Source organism: Artibeus jamaicensis, unplaced genomic scaffold (assembly GCF_021234435.1).
Source record: "Artibeus jamaicensis isolate MK-2021 breed Jamaican fruit bat unplaced genomic scaffold, CSHL_Jam_final contig_558, whole genome shotgun sequence".
Classification (NCBI taxonomy): Eukaryota; Metazoa; Chordata; class Mammalia; order Chiroptera; family Phyllostomidae; genus Artibeus; species Artibeus jamaicensis.
This window is the reverse complement of record NW_026521886.1, coordinates 6639218-6656224: the sequence shown is the minus strand read 5'-3', so window position 1 is coordinate 6656224 and position 17007 is coordinate 6639218. Positions and strand designations below refer to the sequence as shown.

Below are 17007 nucleotides of genomic sequence, written 5' to 3'. Positions count from 1 at the left end.
TCTAAATCTATGAAACATGAGATAATAATCAATGCCTGCACTCCTTCACTAAATGTGTGCTACCATGTATGATATTCAACTATGAGGAAAGTAAATAATCATGTGTACAAAACCAGAAATAAATTCTACTAATTTTGCTAGACACCATGATCAAACATTTCCTTTATAATTTAATGTAAAGACAATGTTCACTATCAAAACTAGTCAGCAACTGGAATATGATTGTAAAGGTATTAATTTTATAACAGGAAATAAAACTGACTGTAACTACACTATTTTATGGTATATCAAAAGCTAAATTGGTATGAACTACTCCGTCAATATACAATCTGAAATTTACAGAAATTCTCTTTTCAGCCTGTACCTTCAATACAGTGTATGAAAATCTGGTAATCCTGCAGACACCACAGTTACATTTAAAAGCATCACTGCTACTAACTTGAGCTGCTCTAGTATCAGGTTATTTTTCTTTCCAATTAATAACTCATTCTAGGGATGAAACACAAATAGCTGAAAAATGTGTATAGCTGAATGCTGTTGCTTTCATGGGACTTGCTCCTTAAAAAGCAATTCATTTTATGACAACAGTACAGGACTAGGAATGGTAACAGCTTCAAATGAAAACTGCTTATCCCACCCAAGACCCCTTATATGATATATTTCCATTCAAAACATCTCACCATTCACTCCTAAAAAAAAAACCTCTCTGCACAACAAAGGGCAAGCTGGCAAGCTGGCCCTAAAACTAGCATCCTGAAGTGTGCTGGGTTTGGTCCTCTGGAAAATTTTATTTTTATTTTTATTTTTTTATTTTTTATTTTTAGAGGGGAAGAGAGGGTGAAAGAGAGGGAGAGAAACATCATTGTGTGGTTGCCTTCCACACTCCCCCTACTGGGGACCAGGCCTGCAAACCAGGTATGTGCCCCAACTGGGGACCCCTGGATCATAGGCCAGCACCCAATTCACTGAACCACACCAGCCGGGGATATTCTTTTTATTTTTATCCACACCCTATATCATGCACCCCTGTAAAACCCTGGTTGAGGGACATGGCTAATTTTTTAGAAAGCAGAGGGCAGCTATAAAAGGAAAGGTGGATAACCGAATCTGTAGAACTCCTGGGCTCAAATACACTCTCTCAGGCAATTCAATTTTAGGTACGATTACATTTACAAGATGACAATCTGAAATCTGATTCCTTGAAAACTATCCATGCCTGCCTCCCCCTTGAAAGTCTCCCCAAACACTCAAGGTCCTCAAAATCAGGGTAAACACTGCCCATCAGCTCCTGCGAGATGCAAAATAAGAAGCCAGATCAAAGAGAGGGGTATCTGACCCCCACGGTGCACCAGGTGCACCAAGCATCCATCAGCCCAGCAGGTGGCTACTAGTCTCCCTGCTGAAGAGGGAAAAAAAATACCTTTATTGTTGGAGCCATCAGAGCAGTGCATTTTGTTATATGATCCCAAATGATACACCTTGTTATCTGGAACTGTGTCATCAATATTTAAGATGAGTAAAAATTAATTATACACTTCTTTGTTAAGCAAGACTCTCCATCTATGGATGCTTCAAAGCATGCTAAAGCAAACAGGTGGTCTCTACATGGAACCCCACTTATCAGAGTCCTCAATAGTAAAAAAAGTCACAGTACTAAATATAACATGACCCAGTTAATAAACCAATCACAAGAAAAATAAAAAATTCCTTTCTTATAGTGGAAATCCCCAGCCCCGTATAGAGCAAGGTAATCTTCACACTGAAATGAATTTTGCTTTTATATTTTTAACATTGATCTAAAACACTGACTTGTGCTAGACATCTTTAAACAGTAGGGAAAGAAGTATAAATCCTACCACCAAGGAAATTTCTGGTAAGTAGATCTAAAAAAACAATCCTATGGATAATAAATAGCAAAGTGAGCTGGACCATGCAGTCATGTGACCTGAGCTCCCACTGACAACTCCTGGAATGGAAGCACAGCAGGTTATCACTTCATAGAGCCACTATGAGAACTAAGTGAGGCCAGCGGGACACAACTGGGCTCAGAAGTGCTGCATGGACACCAGCCCTACCACTGTGGACACCTCCTAAAAATGCCCCTATACTGACAACTACAGGAGAATTCAGTGCCAACACAAGTACCCATTATCCTTATTCTCAGGGAGAAATGTGCACTGAAAATGGCTCAGGCTTCAAGAGCGCTTAGCCCTCTATCCTACACACCACTGGCTCAGATGCCTCCCTTTCCTCAATCTGGTGTATGGGGGTGGAGGAGAGGGGTGTGTCTGATAACTTTTCCTTTATGTGCACTTTCTCTACTGGGCTCCTCATTGAATCACAGAACACAGCAAACTACTTCAGTAACTTCCCATTTCTGAGGATGAGATAGTTGACTCATTATATATTGTAGATGGTGGAGGGTACTGAGGCTTAATTCTCTCAATTTCTGATGTTCGGTACTACACAGCTACTTTATTTTAAAAATTTTTAAATTTATTGACCTTAGAGAGAGGAAGAGAGGTATGGGGGAGAGGGAGGGAGGGGAAGTGAGTGAGTGAGTTGCTGGGAACTGCCCTACCTGGTTTCAGAAGTTGTAATCCCCCCATGGCTAAGGCTGAGCAAAGGATGTGGGACCATGAGCCACTTAGCAGACAAAGCTTATCTTCCTTGTAGGGGCACCACCTCTGCTCCCTTTCCTTTCACCCTGCTTGGCCCCTGGTTAACCAATGACAGGTAAGATTCCTCAAAAGAGGGAGGACTGGCATGGTCCTGAATAACCCCTCAGCTTTGACCATAGCCTGAGTCCTCATTCTGTCTGCAAGAAGTCTCCTAATCTCTTGGCTGCCTTACTTCCCCTGCCTAATTTAAGCTTGAAATAATGCCTTAAACCTGAAACAATGCTGGAGGTGGGTGTGGCCCTGTGCTGGAAAGGGCGGATTCCCTGGGGTGATCAGGCCTAAGAAAAAATGCATAAAATCCTATGAAACCTACCTTGTTAATACCTTCAATTTAAATGATAAGGGTCCAAACAGGAAGTGAATTTGTTCCCCAAAGTTTTATGGCCCTTTAACTATCTGACTCTGACTCAGAATAGGCCCTCAGAGTTCTATGAATGTTATCTATTGTTTAATCATTTCTGCCTTACAATGATTGATGAGCTTTACATATATATACCCTGTATTCCTGTGCAAATTGAATCTAATAAGTCTGTCAAGGCAAAGGTCAAGGTGTTTTTCTCTCGAGAGTGGTCAAGGTGCACCAAGGCTTTTTCTTCTCTTGAAAGAGAAGCTAGGCCATCCCTTTTCCTCCACAGGACTCGGTAGTCCAAGTGAATTTGTCTTTCTTCGTCCATAACATCTCGGACCCCAGGAGCTGGGATCTGCCAAGTGAATGAGAGAGAGAGAGAGAGAGAGAGATGGATGGAGGGAGGAACAGATTTGTTGTTCCACTTATTTATGCATTCACTGGTTGGTTCTTGTATGCGCCCAGACTAGGGATCAAACCTGTGACCCTGGCATATCAGGATGACACTCTAATCAACTGAGCCACCTGACCAGGACTAGCTGCTACACAGCTATTAAAAAGATGTACCATAAAATATATTTATTCACAATGAAAAATATTCATATTAACAGTAAGAAGCAGACAAAATTGTGTTGTTTCTTCAAAATTAAGTAACAAGTATAGTTTATACACATAGTGAAATGTTTAACATGGAAACATTAGAAGTGGTTTTCTCTAGGTGGTGAAGCTATGGAGACAGTACATAAAAATGAATTCATTTTTTTCAGAGTAAACTAACATTGGAACAATTTACTGAACACTAGTCCTCTGCTTAATGACTTGTGCACCCGCACCAGCTGTCCCCATTGGTCCTGCTGACCAGCTCTCCTCCAGGCCACCAGCCAGGCTTTCATCACCAGCATTTCTCTGCCTAGATCACAGCACAGCAGTGTCCCCGCCCCACTGTTATTTTTTTCCAAAGCCTGCATGGAGATTCTCACTATTCTTCTAGATGAACTTAAAACTAGTTTTTTTTTTCCTTTTAAGTTCCTTTGGGATGTTTTTTTTTTAATTTTTTTTTTATTGATTATGCTGTTACAGTTGTTCTATTCCCCCCCTTCATTCCCCTCCACCCAACCCCCCCATCCCCACCATTACCCCCCCTTTAGTTTATGTCCATGTGTCTCAAGTTCTTTAGATTCTATATTTCCCATGCTATTCTTGCCCCATCTATTTTCTATCTACTGTCTATGCTACTTATTTTCTGTACCTTCTCCCCCCTTCTCCTCCTCCCACTCCCCTGTTGCTAACCCTCCTTGAGATCTTCAATTCTATGTTTCCACTCCTGATCTAGCTGTCCTTTTAGTTTGCTTTCGTTTTCGGTGTGGTTGTTAATAACTGTGAGTTTGTTGTCCTTTCACTGTTCATCTTTTTTATCTTCTTTTTCTTAGGTAAGTCCCTTTAACATTTCATATAATAAGGGCTTGGTGATGATGAACTCCTTGAATTTGATCTTATCTGAGAAGTACTTTATCTGTCCTTCCATTCTAAATGAAAGTTTTGCTGGATAGAGCAATCTTGGTTGTAGGTCTTTGGATTTCATGACTTGGAATACCTCTTTCCAGCCCCTTCTTGCCTGTAAGGTCTCCCCTGAGAAATCCACTGACACAGTCTGATGGGGACTCCTTTGTAGGTGACTGTCCCCTTACCTCTTGCTGCTTCTAGGATTCTCTCCTTCATTTTAATTTTGGCTAATGTAATGATGATGTGCCTTGGTGTGTTCCTTCCCGGGTCCAACTTCTTTGGTACTCCCCAAGCTTCCCGGACTTCCCCGGAAGTCCACTTCCTTTGCCAGACTGGGGAAATTCTCCTTTATTATTTGTTCAAATAAGTTTTCCACTGGTGGCTGTGCCTTTCCCCCTTCTGGCACCCCCATAATTCGGATGTTGGAGCATTTAAAGATGTCCTGGAGGTTCCTAAGCCTCTCCTCACTTCTTTGAATTCCTGCTTCTTGACTCCTCTCTGTTTGGCTATTATTTGCTTTCTTCTGGTCCACTCCATTGATTTGAGTCCCAGCTTCCTTTTCATTGCTAATGGTTTCCTGTGCAATTCCATTCATTTCAATTAGTTTTGCCTTCATATATTTGTCTAATTTCTGGCTATAATCCACCAGTTCTGTGAGGATCCTGATCACCAGTGTTTTAAACTGTGCGTCTGAGAGTTCTGCTATTTCTTCATCGCTTAGATTTATAGGCTCTGGGGCTTTGAGATCTTCTTGAGCCATTTTTGGTCTGTTCGTGCCCTTTAAGTGTGAAGAGCGGAGCCTTAGACTACCAGGTCGCTGGGTTGTGAGGCCGTATGTGGGGGCGTGACCAGAGCGGGGAAATGGCGGCACCCTCTGCCGTTTAGTGCCCCTGGGTGGGGAGCAGAGGCTTAGGTGGTTCACCTGGGCTGGGCCACTCAGAGTTGCTGGGTTATGACGCTGTATGTGGAGGTGGGGTCAGAGCAGGAAAATGGCGGTGCCCTCCCTGCCGCTTGCTGTGGGGACCCGCTGGGTCCCGGTCCAATCGCCCACTTCCTCGCTTGTCTATCAGCGCACCAATGCGCGACCACAGTCAACCCGCAGCCCTGCTCCTTCGCTGTTTCCCTGCGGTCGCTCGCTTGGTCACTTGCTCAGTCGCTCACTAGGTCCAACCCTGCGCCTGGATTCCGTGCGCCTGAGTCCGTCCGACAGAGTTTTCCTGTGCAACCCCGCTCCACCAGCTGCTGGTTTTGCCCCTCTTACCGGTCAGGCTGAAGAATTTGTTGTTAACAGACTTCCGAAAAGTTCAATTTTCTGTGTTCTGGCTGTGTTTTATGTTGCTAATATTTAGTTGTCTCTAAACTTGGTTGTGTGAGAAGGCACAGCTTATCATCCACCTATGCCTCCATCTTGGCGGAAGTCTCTGTTCCTTTGGGATCTTAAATAAACTGAACAAAGATGTAAATTAATAAGAACTGAGGTCCTTAAGCAGGACCTCATCCAGGCCCAGTATATATTTGTCACTGGTGATCCCAAGATGCTTTATTGTTTTTATTGCCATCTGAAGATTTAGTCTTTTTTAGTTTAAAGCTACTAATGTGATGATATACATAAATACTCATTATACAATTAGCTGCCTATTTATCTTTATTTCTACTTAGAGTCTATTCCCTTAGATTTTCTAAACCTGATCACTGTCATTGATAATCACTGCTTCCTTTCTATTTGATTCCCTATTTTCTCTAAACCTCCTATAAAAGTACCCAATCATTGCATTGTTGGTTTGGTTGCCTCTTCTCCAGACTGTAACATAAACACTTCTCTCCACTGACACTATTAGTCTGACTTGCTCTCCATTATTAGGGAAATGCTTTTGGTTCAGAGTTGATTAAGGTTTGTGATTTAAAAAAAAAACCAAAAAACAACAGTGATGAGAAATTACTGGCTGCTTTTTTTGCTATCAGGAAAGAGAATGTGGTTCTCCTTTGGTCTTCTCATGTAGCAGATCATGCTGAGAGCTGTCTAACCCCACCCACCCAGAACCTTGGACAAGTCCTAATGACCCAGAGTCCAAGTGCTAGTTTAATTACTTGGGAGTTCCAGGTACACTTTACATGACAGTGATAGTTCCCATGTGTTTTATGCAGCTGAGGGTTTGACTCTTGGTCTGGTCAGCCACTAGCTATGTAGATCCCATCAAGTTAATCTCTATATGCCTTAAGTTCCTCATCCAGAAAATGGGGTACTGGTACTGTAAGGACTCCAGGTGCTAACAGATGGAAGGAACTCTGAACAATACTGGGTACCATTTAATTAGTGGTCATACCTGTCAGGTTTAGCACTGAAGTGGGCTAACTGAATGGTTTTTATTGTAATGTGCCCAGTTACCAGCAACCTGTTTACGTTCTTTCTATAAATACTGACTGTTTACTACACTGTATACTGTGCTAATAATGATGAGCCTTACCATGGAGCTTCCAATGGCTGGTGTGTTGTAAATGCAGATATGTATGTTTTTCAGGGTCATACAGACAAACCCACAATCAAAATACAATGATGAAGGAATACAGGGTACTCTGGGAACCATGAGGGGGTTACTGCCAAGAGACCTGAGCAAGGTTTGGGGGATACTGTAGTGCCATAATGTAGGCAATCGCCCTTGACAAACTGTTTTTAGTTAGGGGAGCTGTCAGGGTCCCATCAGGACTACAGGAACACTCTAGCTTATTGCACTCAGAGGGACTTCATGCACACAATGCAGTACATCAGTGACAGTGCACTAAGGAACAAACAAACAGCCAGATGGGCACACCAGGAAAGCAATAGCACACAAGTCCAGAAAGAGGGACAGTGTATAGGATCCAGAATGACATCAAGGGCAACCCAGCAAGAACTAAAACCATAGGAGACATGAGCATTATCATAGAATTCCTAAAAAAGCAGAGCACAAACGAGGAACTGGTTCCCCCTCTTCCCTCTGCCTAGTGTCCTATCAATGTTCTCACCAGCCAACCCTGGCTGAGTCTGAGAAGCAGTCTCCACGGATGGGAAAGTCAAATGGCACATAGAAAGGATTAACAGGAGCTCTCAGAGTAACAGAGAAACGAGGGCAGGCTGCAGGACTGCGTATGTCCGAGCATTGTCAGCAGCTCAGGACCACTTGAGTACTCATCAGGCAGAGAATGGTGGGTCAGGCTTTAGGGAGCAAGGAGAGCAAGCCCACATGGAGCAGGGATTCTGCCTAAGGTCATAATACCTAATTTTGTCAGGTAAGCTCTCAGGGACAGGATCTAAAAATACACACAAAGCCCTGCCACTGTCTTCCTTATTCTGCTCCAACAAAAACATTAAATGAACATACAGGAGATGTGATAAGCAAAACATACATTTAATTAAACCTATCACTGGGGCTCTCATTAGCCTTCGATTGAATGTTTTGTAAGAATCTTTGCATGTGACTCTCACAACCATCTAGAAGGGCAGCTCCCACATTGTCTCTCTTTCACAGAGGATGCTGCTGCAACCAGAGGCTGGACACTTGCCCAAGGTCACTGTATCCAGAGGAGCAGACCTGTCCCCATTCCTGACTCCAGAATTAGCGCTCTGAATCTGTAGGCACCGCCACTTGGCACTGTCACCATGGGTCACATGGAGAGCAAAGCTCTTCAATGTGTAGCAAAGCTGATTACAATTTTGGTTAAACAGAGACCTCCTCTGTATAAAAGGTAGAGACCTGCTGATGAGAGCTTTCAACTGGACACCTCAACTCAGAGCCTGTTCAGAGAGAGGAGTCACAATTTTCCACCCAAACAATAGGAAGGTTACTGTCACCAAACTCTTTTACTACACTATGGGAGATCTCCAGCTATGCTTGCCTTTAAAACCATAGCTGGAGTCCATGAACAGACATAATCCTTGCACTTGAGGGATCAATGACCAGAGAGGAATATGATCTTGCCCATGAGTCTACTGCAAAAGGCTCACTCTCTGAGTAGCTTTCCAAAGCTGTGCTTACCTAGCCTGAAGGGCTCTAAGCCCAGGAACGTGAAGGTCAGCACAGGGAACTATCATGGCCAGGTGAAGCCAACACATCCCTCATCTAAAGAAGAGTTCAGAGTAGACGCCCCCCCACCCATGTCACCAATAGTTCAAATTCACTTTCCTTCCCCAATCACAGGCTACATCTGCCCCAAGGTGCCTAAACAGGGCCTACAGGGTGTAAAAAGCCCTGAGTGATGATGACACATTTTCTTCCACATTGCTAGGGCGGTGTTTCTGGATCTGTAGTCAAGACTCCTCATCCACACCCACTGGGGGGGGTTGCTTCATGACACCATTCATAAACCACACTGGCCTTTACATTCAATGTCCATGTGAAGGTTACTAGAATTCTCTTTTGGAAAAAAGTCACAATTGCTTGCTGTAACTTCCTAGTTAACTGACAGCCATACCAGGGCACTCTTCCTGTCCTCCTCAGCATGGTCCTTCTGCTTTCATCACAGCAGCAACAGGAACGAAAGGGAGCAACTTTGTAACTCACATGCACAAAGATTTGTGTTTTAATGTAAAAAAAGTCCATATATGTATTTTAAAAAGTAGATCACTAACCTAATTTCAGGGCTCATTTCAACCCAATTATTCACTCTAACATTCCAGGAACATGGACTGACCAGCAGCACCAAGTGCAGTAGTCTCACCTCACCCTCTGCCCACATGCCTATCTTCCAGTGTTGGACAAGCTGACCTGGGCTAAAGTCAAGGAGCCACAGAGCTGCCCCTGACCCATGATGCCAGGCCCTTGCCTGTTTCCTGTTGCTCTCAAGCCCCACTCCCTTCTAGGAAGGGAAACTGATTCTAGACTACATTTCTCAGTTTATTGGTGAGATATATGGGGAGCACTCCCAAGTGCTGCAGGTCCAACTTAAGAAACTTCTGCTGTGTGCTCCACTCATGGGACACAGCTGCTCTAGTTCTCAGTATGTAAATGGGGGAGGTGTAGTATTAATACTCATTTTTAAATTATATAGTTACTATATTTTAAGTAAAAAAATAATGATTTAAAAATCCATAAAGTAAAAAAACCACTATCCTTGCATTAACATTAATTCTACCACTTTTGTTTCTATAAAAATACACACATCAACATACCCAGCTTTTCTTACAAACATGGACTTAACAAAAATACACACAAAGTGTGCCCCTTTACTGGACATTTGAGTTATAAATATTCAATAACACACACTTCCACACAGAGCTGCAGCTGGCACATTTACCTGAATACTTCCTTGAGATAAATTCCAAAAATGTTATTGCAAGATTGAACATTATGCATATTCTCTGGCTCTTCAAAACATTATCAAGTGACCCCACCCCAGGAATGTCATCCCCAGTGAGGCTCTCACCAGCAAAGCATGAGAATTTGCCCCCTGCACACCTATGCAAGCTCTGGGTTTCCTTCCTCACCTCTGAGGTCCAAGCATACTCTGTTGGCTTATGGCTAAGACACTTGCTCATTTGTCAGCAGCCTTCTGCACAGTGTTGGCTCATATACCGTTATCAGTTTTTTACAAGGGTGGTCATCTTTCTTATCATTTCATAGTTTCTGCTTATTTAGAAACCTTTCGATGTTAATTAGTCTTCAAAGCCCATGCCTCTGTCTCCCTATGGACATACGTAACCTCTGAGCAGTGAGTGAGCTGGGGAGAGGGGCCTTGGTGGCCTAGTTGCAGAAAGGTCCAGTACTAACAGTCTTACCTTAGAACACAAATGTGGCCAACACAAGGTCCACGGGCCAAATCTGGCCCTCCACCTTGTTTTATCCGGTCTGGCACCTTGTTTCTTACGGGCAGCAGTGCCAAGCTCCTTGCCTAGTTAAGGAGTAGTTATATTTACATAGTCATAAAATTACATTCGGCCCTTTGAAGGCAACCACAAAGCTGATGTGGCCCCCCAGTGAAAATGAGTTTGACACCCCTGCCTTAGAAGGTTATATTTAAAGATCCAATATGAGGTAATACACATAAAGCACACAGAAGAGAACAAAGTGTTGGCTATTATTTCAGCTTTCCATGTTTAAAAAAAAATCCCTTAAATCGCTCATCTTTATTCTTTATCTTGTGGGGAATTTTTATATATTTTTTCCCAAAAGGTCATCACTCATTTGTAAATGATTGAAAGAGCCACCTTTATACACACAGAGGTTTGTGGTCTTAGGCCTGTGTCTCAGTGTGTGTAGATTTGGTGACCTGTCTGCCTATAGGTCACCAGCACAATGAGTTTTAACTGTAGCTTGTGAGATGCCCTAACAAGCACAGTGCAAATCCTATATGCTAGTTTCTCCATGTTTCCTTATAAGTCCTTACGCATAGCTTCTTCACAATTGCTCTGAAATCTGTCAGGAATTTCAAATGGAACTGTATTAAAATATAAAATATCATGGGAAGAGTTAGCATGTCTGCAATGACTTCTCTCACAAAACCCACAGCTGTTGGCGACTCTACCCACTGTTGAGCGACAAGCCTGATACCAGCTACCCTCATTTCTTGCTGGAGGGCTACAAGAAACCTCTACCTGCTCTCATTGCCCAATGCCTTTTATTTTTCAGAAGAGCAGCCAGAACAATCCCTTAAAAAATATCATGTCACTTTTCTAATTATGCCTGTTTTCCCATCTGAGTGAAAGCCAAAGTTCTGACAATGATCTTGAGGCCCTAAACAGCCTGCCTCCCAGAAGCTCTCTGACCACTTCCCAAAAATTCTCCCCTAGGCTGCCTGGCTCTACTAACAAAGGCCTTTCTACCGACAGCACCCTCCAGCCTAAGGGGCTCATTAGTTCTGCCCAGGTGCTCCCTTCCTCACCTCCTCCATGTCACCTTCTTTGAGGCATCTACCATTTTAAAAGTAGAGTCCATCACATTTTATTCTCATTTTATTCACATTTACCATCTGATTTAGTTTTTTCTTGTTTATCAAATGCTCCAACCTCACCCCCCCCCCAATCAGAATGCAAGCAGTGGTATCTGTGTTGTTTCAGGCCCCCAGCAGGGATATGTATCAGAAGAAAGGAGTTGCCTTGTCTCCTTTTCCATCAGGTTTTATGTCTCCTCCACTCAGGTCCTGCTCACTTGTGAAATTTCCTTCTTGATACTTTGTAATTTTTGTTGCTATTGTGAATGAGGTATTTTATCCATTGTATTTCCTAATTAGCTCCTGGAGCCACACAGGACACTGCAAATGGTTATACCTTTACTTTAAAACTGGCCATTTAAATATCCTTTAAGTTCTAATTTTTCAGTTGATTCTTTTGAATTTTCTTTAAAAAAGTGATTTTATTTATTTTTAGAAAGAGGGGTAGGGAGAGAGAAAGAGAGGAAAAGAGGAAGAGAAACATCAATGTGTTATTGCTTCTCATGCACATCACCAAGGACCCAGACTGCAACCCAGGCACGTGTCCTGACTGGGAATTGAACCAGTGACCCTTTGGTTCACAGGTCAGCACTCAATCCACTGAGCCACACCACCCAGGGCTGATTCTTTTGAGTTTTCTAATAAACAAACAAATAATATCCAAATTATTGTATGTCTCCTCCTTATAGTTTTTCTCTTTTTTACTTTATTTCAATGGCAAGAAACTCAAGAACAAAATTAAATACCAAGGGTGATAATGGTAACAAATATAATTCTTGCACACACGTAGAGTGTCTGCTAACTCACCATTAAGTAGTTATACTGGCTCTTGGTTTGGGATTCAGAATTTTTACTACATTCTATTTCCATCAGTAATGGATATCAATTTTTAAAATAAATATAGAATCCTGAGAAAAATAATAAAGTTCTTCACCAACCTATTGTGATAAACAGAGTGAAAACAGTGAAATGTCCTCAAGCTATGGCTCTAAACCCTACTAGTCAGAATATTAAATTCATTGCCAGATCCTATGTGTTTTGAGAACATTTCCATCAATTGTCATAAACATCAATGTACAGCTCTCCTTTCATGGGGTATCCTTGTCAGGCTTTGTACCCAGATCACAAGGAGTTTCCTATTTTCCACAAAAACACTAGAACAGCGGCTACTACACATATGGACAAGGAGAAACTGTGTAACAGGCAAGCATGAGACTCTGAAATACTAACTTTACCCACAGTTTTTATTTTTGAATAATGATACTTTGTTTTCCTAGAAAGTGTGCATTTTGTTGCAAGCACTCTAATTTATTATCATAGAGTTTTAATGATACTTATTTTTTGAATCTGTGAAATTCACTTATACTTTTTTTTTCTTGGTGATATTGCTCAGAGGTAGAAACTGACAAGCTAGGAGTTATATACACATAAAGATTTTTTGTTTGGTCCACACTGAATAGGTTGTCACACTTAAGCATCAAAATTCAGATTTCTGATTCTTCTTAGATTTGTTCTTCCACCTGAAATAAGTTTATTCCACTTAACTTCCTCTCTCTTACTTAATAGGAAGACAAGCACTGCATAAACTTCTGTCTGGCTTTAGCCATATCCCCTATCTTTCATCCTTAACAACAGTAAGTAGCTGAGATTTGGAGTGCTTGTAAGCACTTTACCTGTATTATCTCACTTATTCCCCACAAGAATCCAATATAGCTGCTTCTATTACTATTTTACAAAGGAGAAAACTGAAGCACAGAGAAAACGCTTGCTCAAGAGTTCAAACATAAAACCACTTGGCTGTCCACTTCTTTTTTTAAAAATTTTTATTTTATTGATTATGCCATTACAGTTGTTCTATTCCCCCCTTCATTCCCTTCTACCCTGCACCACTCACCCCCACCATTCCCTCTTTAGTTTATGACCATGTGTCTCAAGTTCTTTAGATTCTATATTTCCCATACTATTCTTGCCCTCCCATCTATTTTCTACCTACCATCTATGCTACTTATTTTCTGTACCTTCTCCCCCTTCTCCTTCTCCCACTCCCCTGTTGCTAACCCTCCATGAGATCTTCATTTCTATGGTTCTGCTCCTGATCTAGCTGTCCTCTTAGTTTGCTTTTGTTTTAGGTGTGGTTGTTAATAACTGTGAGTTTGCTGTCCTTTCACTGTTCATATCTTTTATCTTCTTTTTCTTAGATAAGTCCCTTTACCATTTCATATAATAAGGGCTTGGTGATGAACTCCTTGAATTTGATCTTATCTGAGAAGCACTTTATCTGTCCTTCTATTCTAAATGAAAGTTTTGCTGGATAGAGCAATCTTGGATGTAGGTCCTTGCCTTTCATGACTTGGAATACCTCTTTCCAGCCCCTTCTTGCCTGTAGGGTCTCTTTTGAGAAATCAACTGACAGTCTGATGGGAACTCCTTTGTAGGTGACTGTCCCGTTATCTCTTGCTGCTTCTAGGATTCTCTCCTTCATTTTCATCTTGGCTAATATAATGATGATGTGCCTTGGTGTGTTCCTTCTTGGGTCCAACTTCTTTGGGACTCTCTGAGCTTCCTGGATTTCCTGGAAGTCTATTTCCTTTGCCAGATTGGGGAAATTCTCCTTTATTATTTGTTCAAATAAGTTTTCCACTGGTGGCTGTTCCTTTCCCCCTTCTGGTACCCCTATAATTCGGATGTTGGAGCATTTAAAGATGTCCTGGAGGTTCATGAGTCTCTCCTCATTTTTTTGAATTCTTGTTTCTTCATTCTTTTCTGTTTGGTCATTTTTTTCTTCCTTCTGGTTCACTCCCTTGATTTGAGTCCCAGTGTCCTTTTCATCACTATTGGTTTCCTGTGCAATCCCCTTCATTTCAATTAGTTCAGCGTTCATATGTTCCTCTAATTTGTGACTAAAATCGATCAGTTCTGTGAGGATCCTGATCACCAGTGTTTTGAACTATGCATCTGAAAGTTTTGCTATTTCTTTGTCACTTAGATTTATGGGCTCTGGGGCTTTGAGATCTTCTTGAGCCATTTTTGGTCTGTTCCCGTCCATTAAGTATGAGGAGTGGAGCCGTAGGGGCGGGGTGGGGCGGGGCCTCCAGGGCAGGGTCGCTGGGTTGTGACGCTGTATGTGGTGGTGGGGTCAGAGTGGGGAGATGGCATCCCCCTGTCCTACTCCCTGCCGCTGGGTGAGGAGCGAAGCCTTAGGTGTTCACCAGGGCAGGGTTGCTCAGGTCGCTGGGTTGTGACACGGTCAGGCTGAAGAATTCGTTATAGGACTTCTGAAAAGTTCAATTTTTTGTATTCTGGCTATGTTTTTTGTTGCTAAAATTTTGTTGTCTCTAAACTTGGTTGTGTGAGAAAGCATGGTGTCTCCACCTATGCCTCCATCTTGGTGGAAGTCTGTCCATTTCTTCTATAAGCATTTGTAATGAGCTTTTATTGCCTCTTTTACCCAAGAATTTGATAGGTTTTCTTTTGTTTCCCAAGTAATGTTTACTTTCTATTTTATCACAGTATGGTCAAATACATACACTATCAGGCTGGGGATTTTTGCCTAACAATTTTGTAATGCATTCTGATAGCCTAATTTGTTCAGTTTAATTTCTATAAATATTCCATGTTCATGGAATAGGATCTATTGAATCAACTTTATTACTCCCAGTGCAAACATCTTTTGTATCTTTTTCTGCTTCATCTGTAAATTAGTTAATTAACCACTTCAGATATTGGTTTTTATTTATCCAATCCTAGATTTCCATTCGGTTTTACTTTCTAATGTTTGATAATGTAAGCCTTCATATAAATATTCACATAAATGGCCTGAAGTCTTTTATAGTTCTGCTGTTGAGCACATGTGGAGAGCAACCAAAACAAGGTAAATCTTCTCTGCGCCAAGTCTTTAAATTGTATACTTTTAATACTAGTAGTATTGCCCTGGCTGGTGTGGCTCAGTTGGCTGGAGCACTGTCCCACAAACCAAAGGTCACCAGCAGTTTATGATCACGGGTTCAATTCCCAGTCATGGCACATGCCTATGTTTCAGGTTCAGTCCCAGTCATGGAATGTACAAGAGGCAACCAAACAATGTTTCTCTTCCTCTCTTTCTCCCACCCTTCTTCACCTCTCTCTAAAATCAATAAGCATATCATCAGGTGAGGAATAAAAAAAAAAGTAATACTAATAGTAGCCTCTACTTTGTGACTTTGGCTTTTCTTTTGTTTTCTTATCTTAATTTTAACATTCCTAAATATTTATATCCAAAAGGTGCCTCTTCTAGACAACATAAAGTTGGAATTCTGCTCTTTGACTCAAGTCAAAAAAATTTTAAAAGTCAGGGGACTCACACTTGTTTACATTTTTACTGTACGACTCCTGTAACGTGTGTTTTGCTGTTTACTGTCTCTTCCAGTAAGCACTGTTTTCTTTCCTTCTCCCTACTGTTAGAGTGCAGAAAATAGATGTTTATATAATACAGATGTTTATAGTTCTAAAATTGGTTGCACTTTTTTAAAGTTCATTTTACTATCAGCTTCAAGAACAAAAGTCTCTTTACTTTTTACGCTGAGAAAATATTCTTGGTTTATTTTGAGGGGGGACCTCAATAGTGAAGATAAAAAAATGGCACACTTTTATTTTGTACACTGAAGAGTAACCCAATGGGAAGGATCTTAAATATTAGACCCTATACCTTATTTTTCAAATCACTTAGATTACACATTTTCTAAGAATCAGCACATGCACTTTGGACTTCACTACACTGACAATGTGAAGTCCGGACTATGTTCAAATTACTTAATTCCACTAATAGTCCTGTTAACCTGCAACCTCACTGTTCCTGGACTTATTATACTACAACCCCCAAATCCAGGAAGTTCCAAAATCTACATTTCCCCTGTTAAATTTGGTGCCAAAAATAAGTTAGCAGTAACACACACGAAGCTACTTATAATCTTAGAAGATCCCATTTACATGAATATATTTCACCGAAAAATGCCAATGTAGTAACTAGGCATGTTAACAAATACAGAACATATGTACCATATTTCTGTTCGAAAATGTGAAATATTCTGTTAAAGCATAGCTAGTACAGGTTAATATATTCTATTGATATATGTAACATTATAGTGGATTAGCCAAAAAGTCTGTTTAGTTCTTTTCCATAAAATAAAAGACATATTTTTCATTTGAGCATATTTTTGGACAAAAATATTTTTGGACAAATATGTCCAGTGATTTGGACATATTTTTCATTTTTACCAAATAACTTTATTGATTTGGAGTATGTTGGTTATTTCCCACTATTGGCTTCCAGTAGGTAGAAGACAGGGGTACTGCTAAACATCTTCCCATGTATAAGACATCCCCACAGCAAAGAATTACTTGGACAAAATGTCAGTAGTGACAAGAAACTTTGCAAACCACTTTTTACACATTTTATCAGTCACAGCACCTTCTCCATATACCGCGCAGATCTTTTTTTTGCATTTCAGTTGTATTTTTACCTTTCTTGAAATAATAAAGCATAATATGTAAAAAATGTTCTGTATATTCTTCCATCTTCAATTAAAAGGACTGCAG

At 41.1% G+C, this 17007-nt stretch overlaps 1 protein-coding gene across 8 annotated transcripts in view; it reads right to left on the bottom strand.

Moving 5' to 3' along the window:
- Nucleotides 1-17007, bottom strand: part of ZXDC (ZXD family zinc finger C) — a 65731-nt gene that overhangs the window by 26744 nt on the left and 21980 nt on the right. The window contains exon 9 of one of the 8 annotated variants that reach the window (XM_037139845.2): nt 806-3382. The exons of 4 other annotated variants lie outside the window; for them this stretch is intronic. In XM_037139845.2, coding sequence (XP_036995740.2) covers nt 3252-3382 — 131 coding nt within the window. In that variant the 3' untranslated portion in view covers nt 806-3251. 3 more of the 8 variants (XM_037139843.2, XM_053670324.1, XM_053670325.1) reach the window with 3 other exon arrangements.